At 54.2% G+C, this 16,217-nt stretch overlaps 1 protein-coding gene across 12 annotated transcripts in view; it reads left to right on the top strand.

Moving 5' to 3' along the window:
- PLAT (plasminogen activator, tissue type) overlaps nt 1-16,217 on the top strand; it is a 64,331-nt gene that overhangs the window by 20,953 nt on the left and 27,161 nt on the right. For 8 of the 12 annotated variants that reach the window (XM_075601538.1, XM_075601530.1, XM_075601531.1 and 5 more), the window contains 5 exons: nt 6,392-6,478; nt 6,880-6,922; nt 7,948-8,079; nt 8,353-8,463; nt 8,951-9,125. In XM_075601538.1, the coding sequence (XP_075457653.1) occupies nt 6,398-6,478; nt 6,880-6,922; nt 7,948-8,079; nt 8,353-8,463; nt 8,951-9,125 (542 nt within the window). In that variant the 5' untranslated portion in view covers nt 6,392-6,397. Of the gene's footprint in view, nt 1-4,923; nt 4,994-6,124; nt 6,214-6,391; nt 6,479-6,879; nt 6,923-7,947; nt 8,080-8,352; nt 8,464-8,950; nt 9,126-16,217 lie in introns of those variants that run through there. The other 4 variants (XM_075601526.1, XM_075601529.1, XM_075601536.1 and 1 more) reach the window with 3 other exon arrangements.

Raw genomic sequence — 16,217 nt, 5'->3', positions numbered from 1 at the left:
ATTCCCCTGTCCCTCCGTCCACCACGTCCCTCCCGTTCCCCCGTCCCTCCGTCCAGCACGTCCCTCCCATTCCCCTGTCCCTCCGTCCACCACGTCCCTCCCGTTCCCCCGTCCACCACGTCCCTCCCGTTCCCCCGTCCCTCCGTCCAGCACGTCCCTCCCGTTCCCCCATCCCTCCGTCCACCACGTCCCTCCCGTTCCCCCGTCCCTCCGTCCAGCATGTCCCCCCGTCCCTCCGTCCAGCACGTCCCTCCCGTTCCCCCGTCCCTCCGTCCCTCCGTCCACCACGTCCCTCCCGTTCCCCCGTCCCTCTGTCCACCACGTCCCTCCCGTTCCCCCGTCCCTCCGTCCAGCACGTCCCTCCCGTTCCCCCGTCCCTCCGTCCACCACGTCCCTCCCGTTCCCCTGTCCCTTCGTCCACCACGTCCCTCTTGTTCCCCTGTCCCTCCGTCCAGCACGTCCCTCCCGTTCCCCCGTCCCTCCCGTTCCCCCGTCCCTCCGTCCCTCCGTCCACCACGTCCCTCCCGTTCCCCCGTCCCTCCGTCCACCATGTCCCTCCCGTTCCCCTGTCCCTTCGTCCACCACGTCCCTCCTGTTCCCCTGTCCCTCCGTCCAGCACGTCCCTCCCGTTCCCCCGTCCCTCCCGTTCCCCCGTCCTTTCGTCCACCACGTCCCTCCTGTTCCCCTGTCCCTCCGTCCAGCACGTCCCTCCCGTTCCCCCATCCCTCCCGTTCCCCCGTCCCTCCGTCCACCACGTCCCTCCCGTTCCCCCGTCCCTCCGTCCAGCACGTCCCTCCCGTTCCCCCATCCCTCCCGTTCCCCCGTCCCTCCGTCCACCACGTCCCTCCCGTTCCCCCGTCCCTCCGTCCACCACGTCCCTCCCGTTCCCCCGTCCCTCCGTCCACCACGTCCCTCCCGTTCCCCCGTCCCTTCGTCCACCACGTCCCTCCTGTTCCCCTGTCCCTCCGTCCAGCACGTCCCTCCTGTTCCCCTGTCCCTCCGTCCAGCACGTCCCTCCCGTTCCCCCGTCCCTTCGTCCACCACGTCCCTCCTGTTCCCCTGTCCCTCCGTCCAGCACGTCCCTCCTGTTCCCCTGTCCCTCCGTCCAGCACGTCCCTCCCGTTCCCCCGTCCCTTCGTCCACCACGTCCCTCCTGTTCCCCTGTCCCTCCGTCCAGCACGTCCCTCCTGTTCCCCTGTCCCTCCGTCCAGCACGTCCCTCCCGTTCCCCCATCCCTCCCGTTCCCCCGTCCCTCCGTCCACCACGTCCCTCCCGTTCCCCCGTCCCTCCGTCCAACACGTCCCTCCCGTTCCCCCATCCCTCCCGTTCCCCCGTCCCTCCGTCCACCACGTCCCTCCCGTTCCCCCGTCCCTCCGTCCACCACGTCCCTCCCGTTCCCCCGTCCCTCCGTCCACCACGTCCCTCCCGTTCCCCCGTCCCTTCGTCCACCACGTCCCTCCTGTTCCCCCGTCCCTCCGTCCACCACGTCCCTCCCGTTCCCCCACCCCTCCGTCCAGCACGTCCCTCCTGTTCCCCCGTCCCTCCATCCAGCACGTCCCTCCCGTTCCCCCGTCCCTCCATCCAGCACGTCCCTCCCGTTCCCCCGTCCCTCCGTCCACCACGTCCCTCCCGTTCCCCCGTCCCTCCGTCCAGCACGTCCCTCCCATTCCCCTGTCCCTCCGTCCACCACGTCCCTCCCGTTCCCCCGTCCCTCCGTCCAGCACGTCCCTCCCATTCCCCTGTCCCTCCGTCCACCACGTCCCTCCCGTTCCCCCGTCCACCACGTCCCTCCCGTTCCCCCGTCCCTCCGTCCAGCACGTCCCTCCCGTTCCCCCATCCCTCCGTCCACCACGTCCCTCCCGTTCCCCCGTCCCTCCGTCCAGCATGTCCCCCCGTCCCTCCGTCCAGCACGTCCCTCCCGTTCCCCCGTCCCTCCGTCCCTCCGTCCACCACGTCCCTCCCGTTCCCCCGTCCCTCTGTCCACCACGTCCCTCCCGTTCCCCCGTCCCTCCGTCCAGCACGTCCCTCCCGTTCCCCCGTCCCTCCGTCCACCACGTCCCTCCCGTTCCCCTGTCCCTTCGTCCACCACGTCCCTCTTGTTCCCCTGTCCCTCCGTCCAGCACGTCCCTCCCGTTCCCCCGTCCCTCCCGTTCCCCCGTCCCTCCGTCCCTCCGTCCACCACGTCCCTCCCGTTCCCCCGTCCCTCCGTCCACCATGTCCCTCCCGTTCCCCCGTCCCTTCGTCCACCACGTCCCTCCTGTTCCCCTGTCCCTCCGTCCAGCACGTCCCTCCCGTTCCCCCGTCCCTCCCGTTCCCCCGTCCTTTCGTCCACCACGTCCCTCCTGTTCCCCTGTTCCTCCGTCCAGCACGTCCCTCCCGTTCCCCCATCCCTCCCGTTCCCCCGTCCCTCCGTCCACCACGTCCCTCCCGTTCCCCCGTCCCTCCGTCCACCACGTCCCTCCCGTTCCCCCGTCCCTCCGGCCACCACGTCCCTCCCGTTCCCCCGTCCCTTCGTCCACCACGTCCCTCCTGTTCCCCTGTCCCTCCGTCCAGCACGTCCCTCCTGTTCCCCTGTCCCTCCGTCCAGCACGTCCCTCCCGTTCCCCCGTCCCTTCGTCCACCACGTCCCTCCTGTTCCCCTGTCCCTCCGTCCAGCACGTCCCTCCTGTTCCCCTGTCCCTCCGTCCAGCACGTCCCTCCCGTTCCCCCGTCCCTTCGTCCACCACGTCCCTCCTGTTCCCCTGTCCCTCCGTCCAGCACGTCCCTCCTGTTCCCCTGTCCCTCCGTCCAGCACGTCCCTCCCGTTCCCCCATCCCTCCCGTTCCCCCGTCCCTCCGTCCACCACGTCCCTCCCGTTCCCCCGTCCCTCCGTCCAACACGTCCCTCCCGTTCCCCCATCCCTCCCGTTCCCCCGTCCCTCCGTCCACCACGTCCCTCCCGTTCCCCCGTCCCTCCGTCCACCACGTCCCTCCCGTTCCCCCGTCCCTCCGTCCACCACGTCCCTCCCGTTCCCCCGTCCCTTCGTCCACCACGTCCCTCCTGTTCCCCCGTCCCTCCGTCCACCACGTCCCTCCCGTTCCCCCACCCCTCCGTCCAGCACGTCCCTCCTGTTCCCCCGTCCCTCCATCCAGCACGTCCCTCCCGTTCCCCCGTCCCTCCATCCAGCATGTCCCTCCCGTTCCCCCGTCCCTCCGTCCACCACGTCCCTCCCGTTCCCCCGTCCCTCCGTCCAGCACGTCCCTCCCATTCCCCTGTCCCTCCGTCCACCACGTCCCTCCCGTTCCCCCGTCCCTCCGTCCAGCACGTCCCTCCCATTCCCCTGTCCCTCCGTCCACCACGTCCCTCCCGTTCCCCCGTCCACCACGTCCCTCCCGTTCCCCCGTCCCTCCGTCCAGCACGTCCCTCCCGTTCCCCCGTCCCTCCGTCCACCACGTCCCTCCCGTTCCCCCGTCCCTCCGTCCAGCATGTCCCCCCGTCCCTCTGTCCAGCACGTCCCTCCCGTTCCCCCGTCCCTCCGTCCCTCCGTCCACCACGTCCCTCCCGTTCCCCCGTCCCTCTGTCCACCACGTCCCTCCCGTTCCCCCGTCCCTCCGTCCAGCACGTCCCTCCCGTTCCCCCGTCCCTCCGTCCACCACGTCCCTCCCGTTCCCCTGTCCCTCCGTCCAGCACGTCCCTCCCGTTCCCCCGTCCCTCCCGTTCCCCCGTCCCTCCGTCCCTCCGTCCACCACGTCCCTCCCGTTCCCCCGTCCCTCCGTCCACCATGTCCCTCCCGTTCCCCCGTCCCTTCGTCCACCACGTCCCTCCTGTTCCCCTGTCCCTCCGTCCAGCACGTCCCTCCCGTTCCCCCGTCCCTCCCGTTCCCCCGTCCTTTCGTCCACCACGTCCCTCCTGTTCCCCTGTCCCTCCGTCCAGCACGTCCCTCCCGTTCCCCCATCCCTCCCGTTCCCCCGTCCCTCCGTCCACCACGTCCCTCCCGTTCCCCCGTCCCTCCGTCCAGCACGTCCCTCCCGTTCCCCCATCCCTCCCGTTCCCCCGTCCCTCCGTCCACCACGTCCCTCCCGTTCCCCCGTCCCTCCGTCCACCACGTCCCTCCCGTTCCCCCGTCCCTCCGTCCACCACGTCCCTCCCGTTCCCCCGTCCCTTCGTCCACCACGTCCCTCCTGTTCCCCCGTCCCTCCGTCCACCACGTCCCTCCCGTTCCCCCGCCCCTCCGTCCAGCACGTCCCTCCTGTTCCCCGTCGCTCCATCCAGCACGTCCCTCCCGTTCCCCCGTCCCTCCATCCAGCACGTCTCTCCCGTTCCCCCGTCCCTCCGTCCACCACGTCCCTCCCGTTCCCCCATCCCTCCGTCCAGCACGTCCCTCCCGTTCCCCCGTCCCTCCGTCCACCACGTCCCTCCCGTTCCCCCGTCCCTCCGTCCAGCACGTCCCTGCCATTCCCCTGTCCCTCCGTCCACCACGTCCCTCCCGTTCCCCCGTCCACCACGTCCCTCCCGTTCCCCTGTCCCTCTGTCCAGCACGTCCCTCCCGTTCCCCTGTCCCTCCCATTCCCCCGTCCCTCCGTCCACCACATCCCTCCCGTTCCCCCGTCCCTCCGTCCAGCACGTCCCTCCCGTTCCCCCGTCCCTCCCGTTCCCCCGTCCCTCCGTCCACCACGTCCCTCCCGTTCCCCCGGCCCTCCATCCACCACGTCCCTCCCGTTCCCCCGTCCCTTCGGTTTGACTGCAGATTCTATATTTCAGCAGCCAATCAATGGGGTAAGAAGAGACAAAGCGAGGTGAAACGGGGAGTGGGAGCAGAGAGATGTGGAACTGGGGGGGGAGCCGGGGAGGGGGGGGGGTGAGATGTAGAGCCGGGGTTTTTTATTCTGCACAACTTAATATACTGTCTGTCTCTCCATCCACCACCTCCGTCTCTCCGTCCAGCACGTCCCTTTCGTTCCCCTGTCCCTTCGGTTTGACTGCAGATTGTATATTTCACCAGCCAATGAATGGGGTAAGAAGAGGCGGAGAGAGGTGAACCGGGGAGTGGGAGCAGAGAGATGTGGAACTGGGGGAGAACTGGGGGGGACTGTGGAGGGGGGTGAGATGTAGAGAGGGGGGTGGGGTGTTATTCTGCACAGCGTAATATACTGTCTGTCCCTCCGTCCACCACCCCTGTCCCTTCGTCCAGCACGTCCGTCCCGTTGCCCCGTCCCTTCGGTTTGACTGCCGAGTGAGATTTTCTGCAGACACACCCCCTCCCTTAGTAGCCATGCCCTGCCCCCCGCTCCTGCTCTAACAGATTTGCTGGACAGCTGAGGGACACTTACAATGTCCATAATTTGGGAGGTGAGTGACATTGGAAGCTCAAAATAGTTGCGTTGACCTACAAATCTGCAGCAGAATGTCCAGTAAAAGTTTTGTTGTGCTACGTGGTGCCGTTTCTGAGATTTCGATGCTTCTGACATACAAACAAACAAACAGATGGAATCCAACTTAGAATTATAGTTTAGATTATCAAACAGACATTACAAATTGTAGTGAAGGAGTTACATGAGGGAGCGCTTTCACTTTGTTGCAGATCCCACACATGTTGGTACATGGGACTGGCTGATTTGAAGCTGCAATCCTAAAGAGCGAGCCAAAAGTCAACATTTTGTAAAGTTTTGAACAGTCTAAACAGATGTGTAACTGTGCTAATAGTACACTTTGCCCCTAGGAGGGATTGACCTCTTACACATGTCCCTGCTAATAGAACACTTTGCCCATAGGAGGTTCTGACCGCTTAAACATGTCACTGCTATTAGTACATTTTGGTCCTAGGAGGTTCTGACCGCTTAAACATGTCACTGCTATTAGTACATTTTGGTCATATGAGGCACTGACCCATTGAACTTGTTACTGCAATTACTAAACTTTAATGTCAGTGTCTTAAGGTATTTTGTTCTGTTGTTGCCCTGTTGAGCACAGACAAAGGGTTCTTGTTTAGCCTGGGAGGAGGGTTAGAGATGGAGAAGTTATAGGGGGGTGGGGGGCAATGAGTCTTAATTTCGACATGTATTATTTGAAAATGTTGCCAAACCGCACACAGATACCTGACTTTGTCACGTGACTTTAATTTCCGGGACACTCATAAAACATTCCAAAGGTCAGAGATGCGGAAAAAGCACAGCCAGGGTGAGAAGGAGGCAAGGGGACAGCAACAGGACATGGAGACAGAGACACTACTGTAAGGTATAGACCGAAGAGAGGCCCACAGGGAGGGGGCAGTCACAGTTATAAAGGGCTGAGGGGACAGTAGAAATGTTGTATGAATCGTCTCTCTAATTTCAGGTTTATTTGCCCCCGACGGGTAGGTCTGTATTGTGTTGGATTCTCGCTTCTTACCTCCCTACTGTTTTACCCTGTGTAGGTGCTCATGTCTCCTCTTGGTCATTGTGCGATGAAGGTCTTATTCTTCATTATCATGCTTGGTGGGGTTATGTCTTCTAGCCACAAGGTGAGAGGGCCAGGGGATTGAAGGGGGTTACACCTTTAGGTGGAGAGGGCCTGACTGCAACCTATCTCCTGGGTTCATTTCAAGCCCCACAATCTAAATGTCATGAATTCCAAACCCATAATCTACAAACCATGCTTCACGTCAAAAGCCAACCTGGTATACCCGTAGCTATCCCCAAAATCTGTCTCTCTGTCAGGAAAATCTGTCTCTCTGTCTCTCTTAAACCAGAACCCTGGACCACCATGCAATTAATCCAACCCACTTCGGCTCCATGTCCATCTATCCACCCACTACCCAGATATCTACCCCTGTTGTCCTTTATTCTGTCCCTATATTAAGGCATCTGCCCCCACAGTACTGTAGTTCCAGTAACTCCTAAATCCCATACTTCTTGCTTATAGGGTCTGCATCATCGGGTGAAGAGGGGAACAAGAACATATAAAGGTGATACCCCCCCCCCCAACAAAAATCTTCAACTTCAAAAAAGATTGAGAGAGGGAGAGAGAAAGGAGGGAGAGGAGAGAATATGGGTTTAAACAGAAAGGGGATGTGGCAGGAAAAGAGTAGGCTACAAAGTATAAGGGAGAAACTTAGGTATATGAGAGAGTAGAGAGGGAGATGTGAGGGAAAGGTGGGTATGAGGAAGAGGGGAATATGAGAGAGAGAGTGGGGAACGGGTATATTGGAGAGGAGGATAAGAGAGAACGGAGAGAGATGGGGAATGAGAAATAAGAGTGTGAGGAGGGCATGAGAAAAAGGGAAAGGGGGATGTGCGAGAGAAAGGAAGGATGGATATCAGAGAGAAAAATGAGCGGGATGTAAACGGTAGAAAGAAGGTAGAGGGAATATGAGAGAATGGAGCGAGAGGAGGGATATGTGAGAGAGCAAGGAGTGAGAGTGGGTTACTATACAGAAAGAAGATAGAGGGGGATGTGTGAGAGAGACCAGTGAGATGGAGGAAGTGAGAGAGAAAATAGAGAGATGTGGGAGAGAAAATAAATATAAGGGGATGTAAGAGAGAAAGGAGGTAGAGGGGGATATGAAAAAGGGGAGAGTGGGTTACAAGAGAGAAAGGAAGGAAGGAGAGGGGGATGTGTGAGAGGGGGGTGTTAGAGAAAGAAGGGGGGATGGGAGAGGGGCATATGAGAGAGAAAGGAGGGAGAATGGTATGTGAGAGAGAATGGAGGGATAGTAGATATTGTCGGAGAAAGGAGGGGGAGCAGGGAAATGAGTGAGACTCTCACATTCCTCAGGGGTATCAGGAAGGAGTAGTGGATCTATGGGGCAGCCTCCCAGCAGAGGGGGTTAAGGCTAACACCAGGAAGGAACTGGAAAAGAAAGAAGGGAATCCTAAATATGGTGGGCACAGGTTAAGGGGGGAAGCTTAGGGTGCTGGATTCTTAAAGTGGGGGTATTTTTCATGTACTGGTCTTCATGTTGATGTGCCCTCCTCTCTCCCTTCCATGCAGCCCTGTGTGTGGATCGCCCCTCGGGGAGGATTTTCCTGCAGGGGGAGAGCTGGCTGCGCCATGCGATCGGGAGGGTGGAGTTCTGTCGTTGCGAGAGTGGGCGGAACCGGTGCCACAGTGTGCCTGTCATAGGTAAGGAGCAGGCACCGGGCAGATACATGCGCTAACTGGCACACAGGGGAAGGTAGACACTATCGGGCACTGACACTCACACAAGGGGGCACATTCCAGCTGGCACTCACACCAACACTCACATTGGGACACTGACACTAATAGGCAGTCACATTGGTATACAAAGAAGGCTTATAGCCATGGAAACCAATACAGACACACACCCAGGGTGGAATACACCAGGAGCACTCACAGAGAGGCACAGACACTCACTCTCACCTCCTCTCCCCGCAGATTGCACAGAGCTGCGATGCTACAACGGGGGGCACTGCCAGCAGGCTCTGTACTCCCGACACTACCTGTGCCACTGTGCCAGGGGGTTCACCGGAGTGCACTGTGAGACAGGTATGAGGTGGCATGTCTCTATACCCTGATAATGACCATGCTGCACTATATAATGATGCTCAGGATCTCTATACACTTCCAACCTGTAATATTGAACATGCTGCACTGTATAGTAATGATAAGTATGTCTATACACTTCCACCCTCTAGTAATAAACATGTTGCATTGTATAATGGTGATGAATATCTCTACACACTTCCAGTCTCTGATAATAAATATGCTGCACTGTAAAATTATGATGAGTATCTCTATACTCAGATAATTAAAATGCTGTACTGGGTAAAGATGCTGAGTATCTCTATAAGCTTCCAGTCTCTGATCATGAACATACTGCACTGTATAATGATGATGAGTATCTCTATAAGCTTCTAGTCTCTGATAATGAATATGCTGTACTATATAGTGATGCCTATAAATGCTTCTAGCCCTTGACAATGTACATGGTTCACTGTGTAATAATTTTGAGTACCTCTATACACTTCTGCAGACACCCAGGTGACGTGTTACGAGGGCTCGGGGGAAACGTACAGAGGGGCACAGAGCGTGACACAGAGCGGAGCAGAGTGTGTGAACTGGAACTCAACAGCCTTAAGCGAGCGCAGATATAATACACAACACATAAACGCACAGCAACTGGGACTAGGGAACCACAAATACTGCAGGTATGCTGGTTTGTGTGTGTGTGTGTGTATGTTAGTGTGTAATATCTATCTATCTATGTATCTATCTATCTATCTCTATCGATGGCTGGTCCAGCTAGCTCTCTACCTTCCCCTGTCATGTAAGTTCTAATAAGAGGTAGACAGTGACAGGCTATCCTATGGGGTTTTCCCCCTCCTCATGCTTACTTCCTGAGTGACCGGAATGGTGGTGCATGTGCGGGGCCCTCCCTCTTTGAGCTACAGGAAGGAAGTGCCTAAATTATAATTTGAAGTTCAGCCCCTTAGGGGTGAGACCTTCAGTGAGTTCTAGCCAGCACCTGCATGGGGTAGGATGTGTTGGAGAACGTCTCCTCCCGGCCGGGAGGGAGACATGTGCTCAGTGTAGAGGGAGAAAGGGGGTGGCCCGGTATTAAAGGGGTTGCACCCCATATGGCCATCCCCTGACTTCACCAGAGAGACAAGGGGTAAAGTGGACTGCGGTCCAGGGATGAGGTTTGCACCTTATTATACCTTGAAAATGTATGTTCCCCTGTTCCCATGTTTCATTATAAGCATGTATATTAATGTTTTAAAGTGCATTTCTGTATCTCCAATTCTGGAGGTCGCAGAGAGTTCATATTTGGCCAATATGTGGAGTCACTGTAGGCATTAAAAACTGGCAAAGGTCGACCCACTGAGCCCACCAGAATGGAACTTATTAGTATGTGTAGATATTAAAGTGTATATGTATTTTATTTTGGATCTGTTCTGAAAATGCAGACGCCATTTGCTAGGCTAATAGGTCATGAAGGGCAGACGGCTGAGTAGCCTAAGCACGGTGATCAAAAAGCTAACTGCCGTGATTGTTACCCAATGTCTAGGGATTACGTATTACTCAATAAACAAACTCTGTCAGTCTAATTGTTACCTGAGGGCATGGGTTAGTCTGTTAGTCTCCACGTTAGGGAGTGGATACAGATAATTGTTCACCAATAGGCTGTATTCAATGTTAAGAATAGGGTTGCACAGGTATATAAACTGTGTCAACCCTACAGTTTTTAGTTGTGCTGGATTGCTGGAGTTGTGCTTCTGATTCCACCTGGAATGTCACTGGATTGATGGAGAATTGCTAGCTGATACTTCTCCATTCCCCAACCCTAAGTAAGTGTTACTTTCTTGTCTGTATTGATGTGTTCACCTTATTTAAGGAATAAATTATATTTTATTATATCTACACTGGCGACACACTTTATTCGAGCTCGGCTAGTCCCACGAATTCGGGTATACCCGGGTGTATTGAGGTTTGTGACTGTTTTCTGCCCGAGTGCATTGAGGTATTTTCCAAGCAGGGATTGAAGCATTTTATTCCCGCTGGCTGCAATACTGCACAGTATATATATATATACTGCATTACAATTCATGAATTTATGCCATCTGGTAGACATGCGAAGCATTGCAGCCTATTAAATCCTAATCATTATCATTTAACAGATCAGCCGCCCGTCAGCCAGGCATGAACCCAGGCTGGGAAGGCAAACGCAACGGGGCTTGTCAGAGGTGAGGAGCGGTGCATTCCAGGTATCTGCCAGGTACATACTGGGTATTTGCTCGAATAAAGTGTGTCGGTGCAGTAAGCCTCGTTCAGTTCAACCCAGATATTTGGTGTTCATTATATCTTGTCATAAGCTACCGTGACACTCAGCCCCTCATGGGCTGAACACATAACATAATCCAGATGGGCCTCACCATTACCCGCAGGCCAGTACTATCCAGAAGCCTGGGATTTACCCTGTGAATCTGAGCATACGCTGCAATAACACCAGCTGTGGCTGCAGAAATAAAGAACATCCTCATTTGTACCTTTTGGCTCCGCTGCAGTCTGTATGGAGATAGGTAGAGAGATTAAGCATTGTCATAGCGGGGACTCCCTTCAGGCACTGCTGAAGCCTCCTATGTCTGGAAGCGCTGACACCACGAAGAGAAGAACCAGAGGGATCCCTAAAGGCCTGCCCTGTACCCCCACACCATCACGGGAAACTCATCTCTCCTGTACCCAGCAGGTAACCAGCACTACACCAAGCAGTCGCATAGCCATAATCTCCCAGAGGGGGGGGGGCGACATGTGCTACAAATGGAGGCGCTGCTGAGATGGGCAGTGGCAAGGCACACTTTATAGGCACTGGCAGCGGCGGTAATTAAAGAGGCCTGGGCTGGGCCCCTGATGGTATGTACCAGGGACCCCGGGTACCCACGTCGGGACAAGGAGGGGGGGATGTCTCTGCCCGAGGCAACACCGGGAGGGGACTGTCTAAACCCTTGCCATAGACTTTGTTGGGGCAACCCCATCGATGGGATGTTACTGGGGAGTGCTGTTACCCTTCATCATATCCTAGACAGAGCCAGTACAACCCTTACCACGTACCGTGAGGAACCCTGGGTACCTGTGCACATAGACTGTGCAAGTTGGGGCGACCCCCGATGGGATGTTACCGGGGAGCGCTGTTACCTTTCTTCAGCTGCTGGAAAATGGGACATGGCCTTCACAGTGTGCCGTGAGGACCCTTGGGTACCACTACACATAGACTGTGTTTATGGGATGGGACCTTTCAGGCTCTGGGACAACCCGTGCACCAAGCACGATGGAATGTGCTTATGGGTGCGCACCCGGTGGAAAATGTATCCCGGGGGCGTGTATCCTACATCTCTGTTCTACAAGGGACGTGCCTCTCACACTGTACCGTGTGTGACCTTGTGCACCTTTCAAGGCTCTGGACGTGTGTAAAGTCGATAAAGAGTATGAGGCGGGCCCTGGACGCATCACCGGGGACCCCGTGTAATTGTATTCTAGCTCTATTGCAGTGCTCCCAAAATGGAGTGTGTAGTGAAGCCAAGGTGGCGCGCCCACCAAACCAGTGGGATCGCATGGGTTGAAGGAGGCCAGCGCCCTTTCTGGAAAATCCCAATCTGCAAAACCACCTCCTGTTTTGCAAAAGTTCTGAAAAGTTGCAACCTTCTCCAGTGGCAAAGTGTAGCCACACCCTTCATTGTGACTTGCTCATCCGTTGCCTGGTCACTACTTGGTCCATCCCACCCCAACCTTGTGTTCCACCTAGCGGAGGGGCAATGCCTTGTACCAATCAGGACTTTGTCTCAACCTATGGGAAGAGTTGCCACACCCTGTGTAGCTTCACTTCTGCGGAGCTGGTGACAAGTGAGGAGCTGCTGCTGGAGGTCTGGAAGAGACCCGTGCCAGAGGCGTACATTGGTGCTGGCCAAGACACCACCACTGAGGAAAAAATCCATGCCGATGACATTTCCTACCTGCACTTGGGTGAGACTATCACTTTCTACCTGACAGGAGTCCGCTGCGGCCTTGCTGGAGACGGAACCCGGCTGAGCCTTGTTTTCCATGCCGCGGGGTGAGGCATGTACAATCGGAAGTGACATCGCTGCCGGTGCAGAGCAAGGGCTTGCTTGGGAGTCTCACAAGCTTGGCTATTTCCGATGATGTCGTAAAGATGGCCGCCATGTCGGATGCGGAACCTCCTTTGTTGCCTACTGGAGAGAGTACCGGACGGTGTTCGTCTACGTCTGCTCCACTACAGACCCCAACCTGGGGAAGAAGCTGGCGTGGATCGTTTCAGAAGATCCCCGTACTGTCCCCTAGAGGTCGTGGCCGACCTACCGGTAAAAATCATGGACATTACTAGGTCCAAATCACCGGCCTCATTTGTCCCTGCCCCATCACCAGCCCCTGTCCCTAGCCCAACACCATCCACTAGAGGTAAAGGGAAGGCAAATCCTGATGCTGCTAATTTTGTACTAACAGTCCCTTGTGAGAAGTTATCTTGGGGTATGTCCATGGACTTGAGAGACTGAGACTTTGTGAGGAAGGATGGGTGCTCATCTGGGTCTGATGGTGAAATACCCAATTCAAGCCACATTCCTGTGAAAAGGTCTCCCAGGTCGTTTATGTCATTTAGGGACTCATCCCTATCCCATAAATCTGCTACTTCTGGTGTGTCCTCCCAGATGGACACCAGGTCCAGTAGTTCACATGAGTCCAGCGAACCCCTTAAGTGGTGGGAACCCATGTTTGAGGGTTATGCCCCTATTCTTAATAGAACAAGACTTCTATTGGTAAATGGTGCTATTGTGGACTGTTGGTGGGAGGTAGGGCAACTATCCCAGGAAGAGATAGCAGAAGCCCTACGCAAGAGGATGGGTGAAATAAATTTGGGAGTAAGAACCCCCAAGGGTCCCTCCATATTCTACCAGGAGGTTGAGTTAAGTAAATCCCAATTCTGGGTATTACCTGGTCAGGGACATGGCCATAAAATCCAAAGGTTAAGTAGAGCTGATTTAAGCTATCTGTAATAGGTACCGTCAATCTCACGGATACACCTTTCCGTATGTACCTGAGCCCATAATGGACTAAATAGATCAACACCGACATGAGTGGTTGAGGTTAGCAGTCATTGCAATTAGATTGTAAGCTCCTCGGAGCAGGGACTCCTTCCTTAATGTTACTTTTACAGTATGTCTGAAGCACTTATTCCCATGATGTGTTATTTATATTTTTTATTTATATGACATGTATTACTACTGTGAAGCGCTATGTACATTTTATGGCGCTATACAAATAAAGACATACATACATACATACATTGAGAATATTAAGACCAAAACCAGTGATGACAGGTTTATTAAAGATGACGAGATTCATTCTGTAATGGAGGAATGGCTCATAGGCACATGTATCTTTAAAGACAGAGTAGCGGTTAGACAGTGCCCTGGTCCTCCTAAGATATACTATATCTGAACTAAGTTATTCGATGCGAGAGTGGTGAAGAAGCCGGACCCAAAACATTACAAGTGAGTTTTTTTTCTTGTATCTTCCCATTGGGAGAATAAGTTATCTTATTATCATCGCTGTTATCAGTGGATGATAAAGGGTTAGTAAACTGTGTACAGTATGAGGTTATTTGTACATCTGCTATAACCTGTATTTGTTTTCAGTGACCAGGTGGACGGATGGTACCCATATTTGGATCCAAGCGAGGCCGTTGGAGACTTCACCTAGGGGAGAGTATAGCGGTGGCTATTCCAGCTAACTCTCTACCTTCTCCTGTCATGTAAGTTCTAATAAGAGGTGGACAGTGACAGACTATCCTATGGGGTTTTTCCCTTCCTCATGCGGACTTCCTGAGTGGTGGTGCATGTGCTGGGCCCTCCCTCTTTGAGCTACAGGAAGGAAGTGCCTAAATTATAGTTTGAAATTCAGCCCCTTAGGTGTGAGACCTTCAGTGAGTTCTAGCCAGCCCCTGCATGGGGTAGGATGTGTTGGAGAACGTCTCCTCCCAGCAGGGAGGGAGACATGTGCTCAGCCCCTCATGGGCTGAACACATAACATAATCCAGCTAGGCCTCACCAATACTCGCAGGCCAGTACCATCCAGAAGCCCGGAATTTACCCAGTGAATCTGAGCATACGCTGCAATAACACCAGCTGTGGCTCTGCTACAGTCTGTACGGAGAGAGGTTGAGAGATTAAGGATTGTCATAGCGGGGACTCCCTTCAGGCACTGCTGAAGCCTCCTATGTCTGGAGGCGCTGACACCACGACGAGAAGAACCAGAGGGATCCCTAAAGGTCTGCCCTGTACCCCCACACCATCACGGGAAACTCATCTCTCCTGTACCCAGCAGGTAACCAGCACTACACCAAGCAATCGCATAGTCATAATCTCCCAGAGGGGGGAACATTATTTTTATATATATATATATATATATATATATATATATATATATATAAATATATATATATATATATATATATATATATATATATATATATTAATTTTATTTTTTTATTTTTAGTTATGTTGGGTGCACAGGCAACAAGAAACCTCCACCATAGGTGGAGTGAGCATTAGCTTATGAGTTCCATGTAAAATTTGATTTCAGGCAAAAGGTGGCACTGTGTGCTCATTTGCATGTAATTTCCCAGAATCCCTTGCTGCAGTGGAAGCACTGTACGCTAAGTGATAATGGCAAAAAGCAGGGTTGCAGACCTGTCTAAGACATGTGAATGTGCTCTCAAGTGATATGTTTATGTCTATCTCTACAGGCACCCAAGGTAAGTGACCAGTAAATCAGCTGGGAGATGCTTCTTTTGTACGCAGCCTGCAAGGGAATCCGGCTGTGCCAAAACAAAGGGTAGTGTGGCACAACCTGTGGTTGTGTGACATTCACAAGCACCACTAAGACCTCCACTGTCTGAGTAAATGCCTGCTTCCTCCACAGGGTACCTCACCTGTTATCGGCCCAAGATACCAAAGCCATAGAGAGTGGCACACAAATCCTGTGGGATTTGAAAAAAAATGTTGTGAAAAGCGCTCTCCCAGGCTAACCAGAGAATGGTTGGCTGCTATTTAGCATAAAGAGGCCTGGAAACCTCCAAGTACAGCAGCAATAGAGAGGAGAGCTAAAGAACTCTGTTATAAAGTCACACTTTTATTATCTTAAAAATATTCTTTAACAGCAGCAACAAAAATTGCATCAACAGCCTTATAAAATAAAACAGTAGATTACCACCACCAAGTTCGTAAAAACGGTCACAGTACAACATCATGTCTATAACGTGTTGCGTCACACGCCCTTCATTAGATAAAGAACATGATATCTACAAAAATAGACAAGGTCTCGGGATAGTGGGGCCTTACTATCAAACAGGAGGCCACAGGGTTCCCAGGAAGCACACCAAAAACAGAAAGAACAGCAGTGGGTAGCATTACAAAGGCATGCAAGGTTAATATACAGTACACAAAGAATAGAAATGCAGACCAGGAACAGCTAAATAAAGAGAAAGGTACCAAAAGCCTAAATCTTACAGGGAAGTGGCTGGCCGCACTAAGCATGGCTGCCTCAGGGCAGAGAGTTAAGGTTCATGGGGTATCGGTAGAAAGTCCTTGGAGCTAAATGATTGTGCAGATGAGTCCTTAGGTTTAGCAAATCCACTGATTTAAGCTCCAATGGTGAGACTCGTGGTAACTCTAATCTTATCCCCATTCGAGTTTACAGAATTTTGAACTGTCACTAGGGCATCTAGGGTC

Source organism: Ascaphus truei, chromosome 5 (assembly GCF_040206685.1).
Source record: "Ascaphus truei isolate aAscTru1 chromosome 5, aAscTru1.hap1, whole genome shotgun sequence".
Lineage (NCBI taxonomy): Eukaryota > Metazoa > Chordata > Amphibia > Anura > Ascaphidae > Ascaphus > Ascaphus truei.
This window is presented reverse-complemented; position numbering and strand designations above follow the sequence as displayed.